General features: G+C 37.3%; 1 protein-coding gene across 1 annotated transcript in view; it reads left to right on the top strand.

The window, feature by feature from the left end:
• RYR2 (ryanodine receptor 2 (cardiac)) overlaps positions 1–11,591 on the top strand; it is a 338,959-nt gene that overhangs the window by 42,191 nt on the left and 285,177 nt on the right. Inside the window, exon 5 of the mRNA XM_009329215.1 lies at positions 4,595–4,615. Within this exon, the coding sequence (XP_009327490.1) occupies positions 4,595–4,615 (21 nt within the window). The remainder of the gene's footprint in view (positions 1–4,594; positions 4,616–11,591) is intronic.

The raw sequence follows: 11,591 nt of genomic DNA, 5'->3' as shown, positions 1-11,591 counted from the left end.
GGAGGCTGAAGTTGGCCTAACTGGGAATGAGTGGCAGAAGCACCCCATTGTGACTGGCCCAGATGCTCCGTGCATCCTTGGTGTAGACTACCTCAGGAGAGGGTATTTCAAAGACCCAAAAGGGTGCCGGTGGGCTTCTGGTCTAGCTGCCTTGGAGATGGAGGAAATTAAACAGCTGTCCACCTTTCCCGGTCTCTTGGAGAACATTTCTGTTGTGGGGTTGCTGAAGGTGGAAGAAAAACAGGTGCTGATCGCCACCACAACGGTGCACCGGCGGCAATATTGCACCAACCAAGACTCCCTAATTCCCATCCATGAGCTGATTCGTCGACTGGAGAGCCAAGGAGTGATCAGCAAGACTCACTCACCCTTTAACAGTCCCATATGGCCAGTGCGACAGTCTAATGGAGAGTGGAGACTGACAGTGGACTATCGTGGCCTAAATGAAGTCACGCCAGCTGAGTGGCATGGCACCCCAGAAAGAATTGAGTCAGACAACGGGACTCATTTCCGAAACAACTTCATAGACACCTGGGCCAAAGAGCACGACATTGAGTGGGTGCATCACATCCCCTATTATGCACCAGCCTCCGGGAAAATCAAACGATACAACGGACTGTTAAAGACTACACTGAGAGCAATGGGTGGCGAGACATTCAAACATTGGGATGCACATTTAGCAAAGACCACCTGGTTAGTCAACACGAGGGGATCTGCCAATCGAGCTGGCCCCACCCAGTCAAAACTTTTACGTACTGTAGATGGGAATAAAGTCCCTGTAGTGCACATAAAAAAATATGCTGGGGAAGACAGTCTGGGTTATTCCTGCCTCGGGCAAAGGCAAACCCATCCGTGGGATTGCTTTTGCTCAAGGACCTGGGTGCACTTGGTGGGTGGTGTGGGAGGATGGGGAAGTCCGATGTGTACCTCAAGGGGATTTGATTACAAGGGTATTACAACAATCACTAAGTAAATTCTAGAGACATTGTATCCTTCACCCTTTTGGTAACTCTGGTGTTCTCATGGCAAGATAATAATTTCCCATATTCAGAATTTTCAGATGGCAATGAACCCATTAAATTTTGATATCTAATGTTACCCAGTGTCATGTTCTTTTCTTCTGGAAAAGTCTTCCAAGTACCCAGATACATGTGGAAGGAATATTTCTAAGTAGCATACTGCATTTGAGGTATATATGTTTTAAGATGGATTCTGCTTCCTCTACTGGAGGAATACTGTAAAAGTAGATGGTCTTTGGATAAAGAAAAAGAGAAAAATTAGTATATACCTACCTAACCATTTTCTCTTTCCAGACAACATGGCTTAGTGATCAGGAAAGATGATGAGCCAGAAGAGGAATAGTTATTGAATTCCACGGATTTGGATTTATTGTGACAAGGCAAAATTTACTGTGGCTTATAAAATAAATTATTTACTGTTCTTTCAGACCATGGTTAACATAATGTATGATTGAAATAAAGTAGTTTACAGTGTAAGATACCACAGTGAGAGGGAACTTACAGAAGTGACTGTCAATCCCTGCCTGCCATCCCCCCAACCCTTCCTGAAGTTTAAACCTTCTGAGACCAGTTGGAAGACCAATACCTCCTAACAGGTCAACAGCTCAGCAAAACCTAAGTAGAGTAATTTATGGTAAGAACAGGTAATTCCTAGTCCAAGGAGCATTAAGTGCTCCAAAGAGGGAGGTGACAAGATGTGATCTGGTAGAAGGGAAGGTTAGACCTTTTTTGGTTTTGGTTTGTTTGTGGCTTTTTTTCTTTTGTTTGTTTGGGGTTTTTTTTGGTGGTTTTTTTTTTTGTGTTTGTGTGTTTTTTTTGTTTTTGTGGATTTTTCTTTTTGTTCTCCCCCTGGATTAATGGCTAATGCATACATAGCAAAAGGAGCTTTAAATCTTAGTTTTTCCTGAATTTGGATGCATACTGGGAAATCCACAGGAAAAGGGGTTCCTGTGGATTCTAGTCTGTGAAGGTAGACAAAAGATGGAGTTGTCAGTGTGAAGCAGAATCTGTATTTAGATGTGCTGTGAAGCATCTGCTTGCTTGTTATCTGAATCATAGCTTAGATCTTATTGTTTCCTTTCATTTCTGTTTATGTGAGCTTCACATCTCTCTTGTCTACATTAGGACAATTACTCTTAGATATGGGTAATCTTCTTTACTTTTAGGTTTACGTAATGTGCATTACTAGGAGTTTCCAGACAAGTAAATATATGATTAGGTCATGCTTATGCATTTTTTCTCCCCAAAATGGGATACTAAATGTCTTGAAGGTCACAAGTTTTCCAGAATAGGTTCCATAGGGTAAAAGGTAACAAAATTTTATCTCCATACGTTGCACAGGCAAGTTTTAGAACTTGGGACAAAGTGGTCTGTAAGAAAGAAATGTCTTCTTGCGACTTCAGTAGCTGGAAAAGCTCTCCCACAGATGTCTAGAGAAAAGGGAGCACACCGGATCTGGGAGGGCTCTGAAGAGGCATACAGCAGAAGGCCTATAGAATACGGCTATAATTAAAAATGCAAGATTTTATTGTGATGTGCACTGTACCATGCTTTCAGAAGCAGATCTCTCTGGATGTATTCATAGTCTTTCCTGTACGACCATCATGTAGGTGTCAAACTGTAAGGTTTGACAAGTGTACCTGCACAGTTCAAGTGGTTGTCCTGAGAGGCTACTGAATAAAGGTGCCTTTGGCATATGCCAAAGCCTGTTGACAGTTCCATTTAAAGATGGGTATACCAATGCAGATTTAGTGTCTACAGTTTATAAATACTTGGCAAATACTGCACTTGACTCTTGAAGCTAACTGGTGTCCATTAAAATAAAGTAAATGGACAATTATAAGGCAATTGATTGTAGAACTGATAATGTACATTGAGCTTTGAGTGGATTCTTTCTAATACCAATTGTGGCTGCCCTGTTCACTTAAATTTTGGGACAGCGAGAACTTCTCAAAGCAAGGCAATAAAGCGTGAATTGATTCACCTCTTTCAAGTGTTGTCATACAGTCAAATTGCTTGTAATGCTATGTTCTCAGTGCATATACAATTTTAACAAAACAAAAAATGTATCAAAGCAAGGTAATAAATTAGGGATTTGTAGGTGATTCTAACTTGGCTATTCCTTACTCCTTTTTAAAGACATCATAGTTGTATTGTTTGCATCTAGATCTAAATAATTGCTTGCTTTTCTAACTTGTCAACATCTTATTATATCTTTTCTTATATTGCATCTATTTTAGAACACTAGGCATTTTTTAGGAGGGATTTCTGCAGCTGTGGTTCATAAGAAAAGTCACAGTAAAGATTATAAAAATAATAGAGGCAAATCACAGAATTTCTATTATAAATCTAAATGCAGTCCAAATCTCAGAAGAGAGGTAGGAATTGTCAAATTAACAAATGCTTATAAGTTTATCATGTTAATTAGTTGACGGTCAGATGGTGTTTTCTAACCTTTGTGTGCTAGCAGGACTGAACAATATTGAAAATATGAAACTCCATCTTAATTGAAATGTATATTAAAAAAAGTGAGAAAATTTACTTTGAATAAAACTATTTTAATAGATGAGAACTAAATACATTTCCTTTTATTACAGTAATTTCACAAGTAAGCTGGAATCCAAATACTCCTGGTTTTGAAAATTGCTCCTGGCTTGCACTAAGCTATCTTAAATTACTGCTAAGCTTTTATGCGGCATCTGCTAACAAAAGGTCAATGTGTACCTGCAGTAAAACCACAGAAGGCTTGATATGCTGCAGTGTTTTCTGTGCTAAGTCCAGAGACAAATCTACTTCAGATATACTGCTGTTGGTGCCAACTAAGTTTTTAATAGGTAGTGCTATACTAACTTTTCTAGTAGCTGAAATGTATTCTAGTAGATATTCTCAATCCTTTCTGAGACTGTAAGATGGTCCAAAGACTTTTTAGAGAGAGTAATTTAAAATCTGTTTCCTTAATGAACGTTGAAACAGTTTTGTTAATGCAAAACCTTAAGCTTTCAGAGTGATTCTTTCATTCCCCATAGGAAAAATGAATGACATTTTGGTATGCTGTTCTCTGTTCTTACGCAAGATATTCTCTTATGCTGCAGGTTGTAGGGTCAGGGTTTGACAGGTATCCCCTAATTTTACCTTTCATACTTATGGCATTCATTAAAATGGTAAACCTTGAATAGCAGCCACTAAACCTTTTCAAGTGAATAATGTTCACTTATGAGAGAGCTTTACTCAAGAGAAATTTGAGATATGGGAAACTGTGTTCTGTATTTTTGACTGGTTGGTACTGAATACAATGTGGAATTAATTCAGCATCGGTCTTCATTTGCTGCCTATTATCTGATATTTAGATGGACATTTTGGGCTTCCAGAACTTGAAGTGTTTCCCATAAAATAAAGACAAAAAGTGAGGTATTGGCATTTTAAAGAGGAGATGCCAGGAGAATAGCTTCTACTCATACATTTTATTTCATACTAGATACATTTCCGAAAATGTGAAATGTTAACTTCAAAATAGACTTTGATATGCTGTATTTAAGGAAAGAGATTTACTGATTTCTTGCTTTTTCTTTCTACAGCTAGTTGATGTGGAAAAATGGGTATGTGATTCTGTCTTTTATTCACTTGATCCCAAGTGTTCCATGTTGCCACTGAGTCTAACCTGTCTGTTTTGATACCCTCTGTGTTCATGACCCTTTAACTTGCATGGCTCAAAAAAAAGAGGCAAATACATGGTCTTGTAGGATCTGGTCATTCCTGAATTATCATACTAAATTTCTTGCTACCACAAAGAGAGAACTCTCTCAATTTGATCGCAGAATTGTGTAATATAAATGTGTGATTATTGCCTGTCAGTTTTGAGCCTTGCTGTCTAATGTTATAAGTCCATTCTGTAACCCACCCTGTCTTTTCCAGTATAGACACTGTAATCCTAAAATGCATGACAAGTAAGATAATTAATACTGATAAATAATATATGATGCTCTATCTAGCTGCAAATCATATATATGCGAAATATTTAATGATGGAGAACAGCTGCTACAGAATAAAAAAATCATTCATGGATCTTAGCAAATAAAGTCAAAGCACAGTTCTCTGCTGAATGTGTTGTTAAGGCCTTTCCTAATGTGTCTATGTGTACCATGCATATTTGTTTGGGCATCTGATATAACTCCCCTGTACAGGACATATTTACGTATGTTTTTCTCCAATGTAATCTCTTACATGTGCATATGTATGAGTTGGTGGTCATAAAAGTGTGTGTAGAATTGTTCGTTCACATTTAAAATGTAGAAGCCTCCCTGAAAGCTTGGACCATAATAGGCCTCCTTGATTTCTTAATTTCAGCTGCACATGACCAGAAACAACCTCAGACATCCTTTGGTATAGGGCCAATAACGTAGCTAGAGCACTGGTCTCACTTTATTTCAGCCAGACATTATAGAATTTTAACCTGTGATTATTACACATTTATAGTAAGTAGTGACTCAAGTTACAGCTTGCTTGAGACTTCTGTAGGTAAGTGCATTGTTTAAATGGTTGCTTAGGCTTTTCAACACCCTTTCTACTCATGTATTCCCCACTATCCATGTCATGTGACATATATAGGTAGATGTTTCTAATATTTATTAAACAATAACTGTAGTTAGGTATTAATTTTAGCTAATTGTATCAGTGTGACAGCATTATCCGTATTCTGTGAATCTGACAGAATTTGTGATAATCAACAAATTTTTATATGGATTGATTTGGAATGTTTTTAAGCCATAATGATGGTCAGGTTATCTTCTCATTTTGTCCACCTTTTTAATTACAAGTGAGATGGCTTGGTTCTAAATCTTTAGATTCTGTGTTTTTATTCCTATGAAGAATTTTGCTATAAAGACAAAAACAGCAATAAAAAAAGGAAGTCCAGTAGTATACAGGCACCTGGCCTCATACTTCATGATGTGTGAAAAATTGTAAGCCAGAAATTTATTGGTTACACTCTAGCACAGCTTATTTTTGACTGAAGTATTCAAAGAATGTGTTCTTCGAAAATGTAGTATTACCTGCATAAATACAAGTCAGATCTGCTTTTTTTTTTAATTCAGAATTTAGTAACATCAAAATCTTATGCTTTGGAAAGACTGCTTCACAGAAATGTGTCCTTAAACCATTTTAAAAAGAAATGGTTCCCATGACAGCAGAGCTAAATGTTTCGTTCTGAGTTACATCGGCTAAAGATTTTTCCTAATAGACCAATTCTGTAATCCAGACATCCTCCTATCTGATGGTGATGGAGTAGGTGCTGGCTTTACTTCAAATATGAAATTATTCTATCTCAGATGAGCCCCAGTTTGCCCTGTAAAGCAGTTTTTAACCCTCTCTATAATTTCAGTGTTACCAGAGGTCTTATGGTGGACTGCAGATGTACATACTAAATTAATGCAGCAGAAGGCTGGCTGTTGCAGAGCTGCATTGTCACTGAGGCCAGACACCTCATTCTAACACATATACTTCTTCATAAGCCATATTCCAGTGTAGAACACCCAAGATTAATGCAAGTGTGTTCAGTTGTGTCTATGTATCTGTGGACACCTTGAAGCCCAAGCCAAGGGCCTAAGTTAGACAAGCTTCATGCCAAATTAATGACCAAACTAGTAACTGAACCTTGCTGCAAGCAGTTTTATGCCGTCCAAAGGATAAGCTGAAGTTGTCCACTTCTGAGCTGTTCCAGCCTGTAAAGTATGCTAACGAAAATTTGGGAAGGAATTACTCCAGTTCTGCTCTGCTTCTCCTGTTGAATAACTATCATTCTTCTGGTAATTTTGTTCCAAAATCTTTATTCTACTGTAAGGCATGTGCTGGCAGTTGAAGCTAGGTAAGAATTAAATGGGCTTAATATATTCCTTGAACCTTTGGCTTTTTTCCTTTTGTCTCTCAGCAGGTGTGACAGTGAGGGCTTGTAGGTCTGCTTCAGTACAGAATCAAAGATTAGTTTAAGACGCCTTGCCAAACGTAAAAACTAATGGAAGTAAGGCTTACCTTTTCCATCCCAGCCCCCCTTTTCATATTTGAAAATTGCTTTTCTGCTTTTAATGAAACTACCAATGGGGGGAAAAGCCAACATTTGATCAGAGGGATTTACTAAATTTCAACTGAAAGTTAGAAGACACTGAATATATCTTATTGACAGAGAAAATAACAGTAATGAAATAAGCTGAAATTGAATAATGCATAGTGAAAGGAATTCCTTTCAACCTGCCTGTCATTTTTTCTCTTTTAATATATTTATGAAATAAGGGAAATAATTTTAAAGTGTCTGTTGCTGTGAATTACCAACTATTGGTGTTTGTTTGCAAATTTGAGATTTCAAGGTGGGTGCTGTATACTTTAAGGGTTTGATTTTTAAAGGAATTCTGTTCTCATAAAAGCACCTGAATGTCTGTCTTGACTTTCAAAACAAACGCTTAGCACTGTAACAGAATTCACTGTAAGGAGTGGGAATTTTCTAGGGCATCTCTGGGTTCCAAAACCTAGCCTTTTTTACACATTTGCCTACATATGGGTGGTGAATGATTTTGAAAATTTGACATTAAGAGCCATCAAGAAAGATTGTTTTCAAGAGAGATTACTCTGAAGAGCTTTTTGCCTGAAGGGAAACCAAGTGTAATGGTTCTTAAATTTAGAGTGCAAAGGACAAGGATTTTCATCCTTACACTTGCAAACTATAACTTCGTAGGATTGTCTGCAGCTTTTAAACAGACAGAGGAACCTCTTCTGCTGAAGGTAATGGTAAATCTTTTTCTCTTCCCCTCAAATAGTTATTGTGTTAGCTCAGTTTTATGCCACTGGTAAAACTAATTTTCAGTTTCTTTGGAGAAAAGAAACTTGCAGAGTAAGGAAACACACTTTAGACACTTTTCAAAAGAATTGCTTTCGTTACAGAGACTTGAATAACTTGAAGTGAGAGAAGTGAATAAGTTATGGCTTTGAGGATAGTGTGGACTGGATAAATATAACAAGAATTTCTAAGTGGATTTTGACTAGAGGAAACAAGCTAGGGTTACTGTAGAGTTTGGAGTGAGCCGCAAAACAAAGCTTCATCAGAGAGAAATGGTTGCAGTACTATGTCCTCAGTACCATTAAAGTAATCAATTGCACATCCATGCTTTATAATCAGTGTGATTTTCAATCATTAAAGGAATATCTAAGGACTTGACTTTTTTTTTTGAGGATTTTCTTGTTCACACTAAGTTCATTTACTTAAATATAGATTTCTTTGACAGATTACTATGGTGGGAAAAATATGCTAATTGTGCACAAGTATTTGATCCTCCAGCTTAAAGAATTTGCATTAAAATTTTAGATATAACATAGCCTGCAGAGGTGGCTCAATGTAGGGAGTAGCATCAGCAGTGTTAACATAGGATCACTCGGTTATTCTCATACAGATCTTGAGGGAAATGGGATGAGATAGCACTGTATGATGTTAAAATGAACAGGCATATTGAAATGGAGTGATTATGGAAATACTGCTTAAAATGCCACGCCTACGGCTATAGTTTCAACCGCATCTGCAGTTCTATCCTTAGTGTACTCTATATTGTAGTGGATGCTAATTGCAGCCCAAGTCTGATTCACATCATCAAGAGAAAGTAATACAAACATTTTCTAAGTACTCCTTTTCTTTCCAGAAGAAATCTGAGTGGAAATCTGACTGAAACTTATTTTCATAGTAGCATTTCCAACTGTATATTAGGATTCCTTTGGTATTGCTCCTTCAGTCCATGTTATATATCTGAGAATTTCAAGCTGTGTTCTGTGTATTACTGTGAATTGCAGCAAACTGTCTACTTTCAGTTTACTTGTTTTCAGTATTTCTTGATTAGGTTAGTGTAAAGATCTGATATTTCTATGTAAGCAAATACAATACTACAAGAATAGTACGAAAGTTATAGTCAGGAGATAATCTCTAAATTAAATGGATTTTAAAACTAATCTTGGCAACTTTGCTATCAAAAATTCCAAATAAAATAGCATTACTATTTTGCTCTTTTCATCTAGGCAGAGAGCCCAAGAATTAAGGTGAGATTATGATAAGTTAGAAGGTGTTCGAACAATCATAGTAAGTGATACGCTACCCAAAAGCTGTCCAAGAAGCCAAATAGTATAATAGCCCCAAACAGCTGTAAATATTTACATTAACAACACATCCTTAGTGTTCTCAGATAAAGCTTCAACAGGTTTTAAATTCTATTTATTTATTTATTTATTTAATTTTGAGAGAGAGAGAGAGAGAGAGAACAGTTACGGTGTTGATGATGGGTGTTATGTGCTTCAAATCTAATAATTGGAGATCCTACAAAAATTGATCTGTGGGTTTGTTTTGTTGGGGTTTTTTTTGTTTGTTTTGGTTTGGTTTTTTTTTAGACATGTTCCAGGCCATACAGGTAATCTGGCTGCTGAGTGCTGAGTTTGGTTCCTCCACAAGGATGATATTTGTGTGACACCAAGTACTCACATAGGCATTTGTCCCCAAAAGATCAGATAGCATCTGCAGCTGAAGACTTAAGTCAGTGGAATATGATTATCCAGTTGTTGGTTACATTCAGTTACCAGTCCTACGTCTCAGGATAACTTTTGAAAAAACTGGATGCTAGGGAAACAGGTGCATGTAACACTCACAGCACATTCTGATTTCTTGAACAAATGAATTCTAAAGGTGAAATGGTCTTCGATGCATTTAGTCATTAAATTTGCATTGATTTCAGTAGGACAGGATTTGAGAGAGACACTTATTTGTAGTCCAGAAGTATGTCAGAAGTCCAGTTATTTCCTTGCTTCTGGCTTCTGAATGCTCAGTAGAGAACCTTCAGTGGATTCTTGAATTTCAGTGTCTGATACAATATAGGTGTTTTGTACGTAGTTTATAACTGGTCTGCTCCTCAGATATTGAAAGCTCTTTAGGTGTTTACGCTGTAGACAGTGTAGGGTTAGCAAGTTATTTAGACTCCTAATTGTAGTCAAGGCAGAGAATGAAATGCTTCTAGCGTGTAGTTGGTCCCATTCTACAGAAAATGTCAGCTTAATAAATCGGATGAATCGCATTCTAGAAATGACTGTCTCTTCCTTGACTGTAAAGTAAGTCTACACAACTAGCTGAAATCTACATAGTGCAGATAAATCTCATCCTTAATAACTCCTAAGACCAAGCTTGTTTTCAATAGTGTTTCAAACTGGATATTGCATACATCTGTATGGTTTGTTAGAGTGTGTAGAATGTCACATTTCAAATGTAAATGTGACCAAGCTCTACTGTCATCAGTGCAGCTCCACTGATGGAGTAGGAGCTTTGTGTATAACTAAAATAACATGTTGTCACAATTTGATCTCTTCTTTTACTTTTAGCTGAGTTAGTGTTGAAGTGTATAACAATTATTTGTTGTACTTAGTGACTGTATCGGTCTCTCTTTTTATCACGTTAGCACTTTGGTGTTAGTGTTTGGCAAACAATACCTTTCAAAAGCAATGGATGTTAGAACAACATTAAGAACAGACCTATAACTTGAAATTTCTGTCTGTTTAACTTTCAAATATACATTCTGAATTGCTAATGTTAGTCCAGAAACTCATGTGCACTGTCGTTCTGAGGCACAGAGAGTTCAATGTGAAGGGGCAGAAAGTTCTTCCCTCTCTGCAGAGGATGAGTTGGAGAAATTTCTTGTGTAACAGCCTGTTGCCTACCTGAAGTGCATAATTTCCGTTGTTTTGCTTCAGGGTTTTTTGTTTGTTTGTTTTCCAAGCTGAAAGTGAATGTTTTTCAAAGTAAGCATTCTCCTTTTGCTAAGAAGGGATTTGGTCTAAACACCTTGGAGAATGTTCTTGCAGAAGGGTGTGACAGGAGTAACTGGAACTCTCTGCCCCGACCATTTGCCAGTAGCTGGGCAGCCGAGGCCGTCACGGTTCATGGCAGGTAACTTCTCAGGCTTGGCCTGAAGTTTCACAGGGCCATTCTCTTCACATTCGTGGACATAACATGCATTTAAGTGTTTGCCACGAAGAGAAAGCATTTTCACAACAATTAGGTTTCAGAGTATTTCTTCCCCTGGTGGTTTTGAAGCAGTAGGTGGATATATGTGTTCAAACTTCCCTCACCCACTGTTGTGCTTCAGGTTTTCTAGCTTGAGGGGGACTGTTCATGGCACTTTCTGTCTCTAAGAATGACATGTAAATCATCTTCAAAATTATTAAGGAACCAGAGTAACTCTAAAGAACACGATATGACAGATGCAAACAGATGACAATTGTTCCTCTCTCATTTGTTACAGTTCATTTAATATGTCAACTGAAGAGAATGAATTGTTGAATCTGGTCTTCCAAAAAATCCAGCATAAGAAGCTGCTGTATCATTTTAGTAATCAAGAGAAGAGATAAATTATTCACTTTAATTTGAAGCTAGTTAAGAGATTACAGTCAAGCATAAAATAAACTATCAGAAAGAGAACCAGAAGGTTGCACAAAAGGACTGTTGTTTAATGTACTTGTAATATGGAAAAAGCAGTGGGGTTGTGTATTTCTCAGAATAAAATT

The sequence above is a fragment of the Pygoscelis adeliae genome, unplaced genomic scaffold (assembly GCF_000699105.1).
Source record: "Pygoscelis adeliae isolate BGI_AS28 unplaced genomic scaffold, ASM69910v1 Scaffold77, whole genome shotgun sequence".
NCBI lineage: Eukaryota > Metazoa > Chordata > Aves > Sphenisciformes > Spheniscidae > Pygoscelis > Pygoscelis adeliae.
The sequence above is the reverse complement of the archived record's forward strand: the minus strand, read 5'-3'. Positions and strand labels throughout refer to the sequence as shown.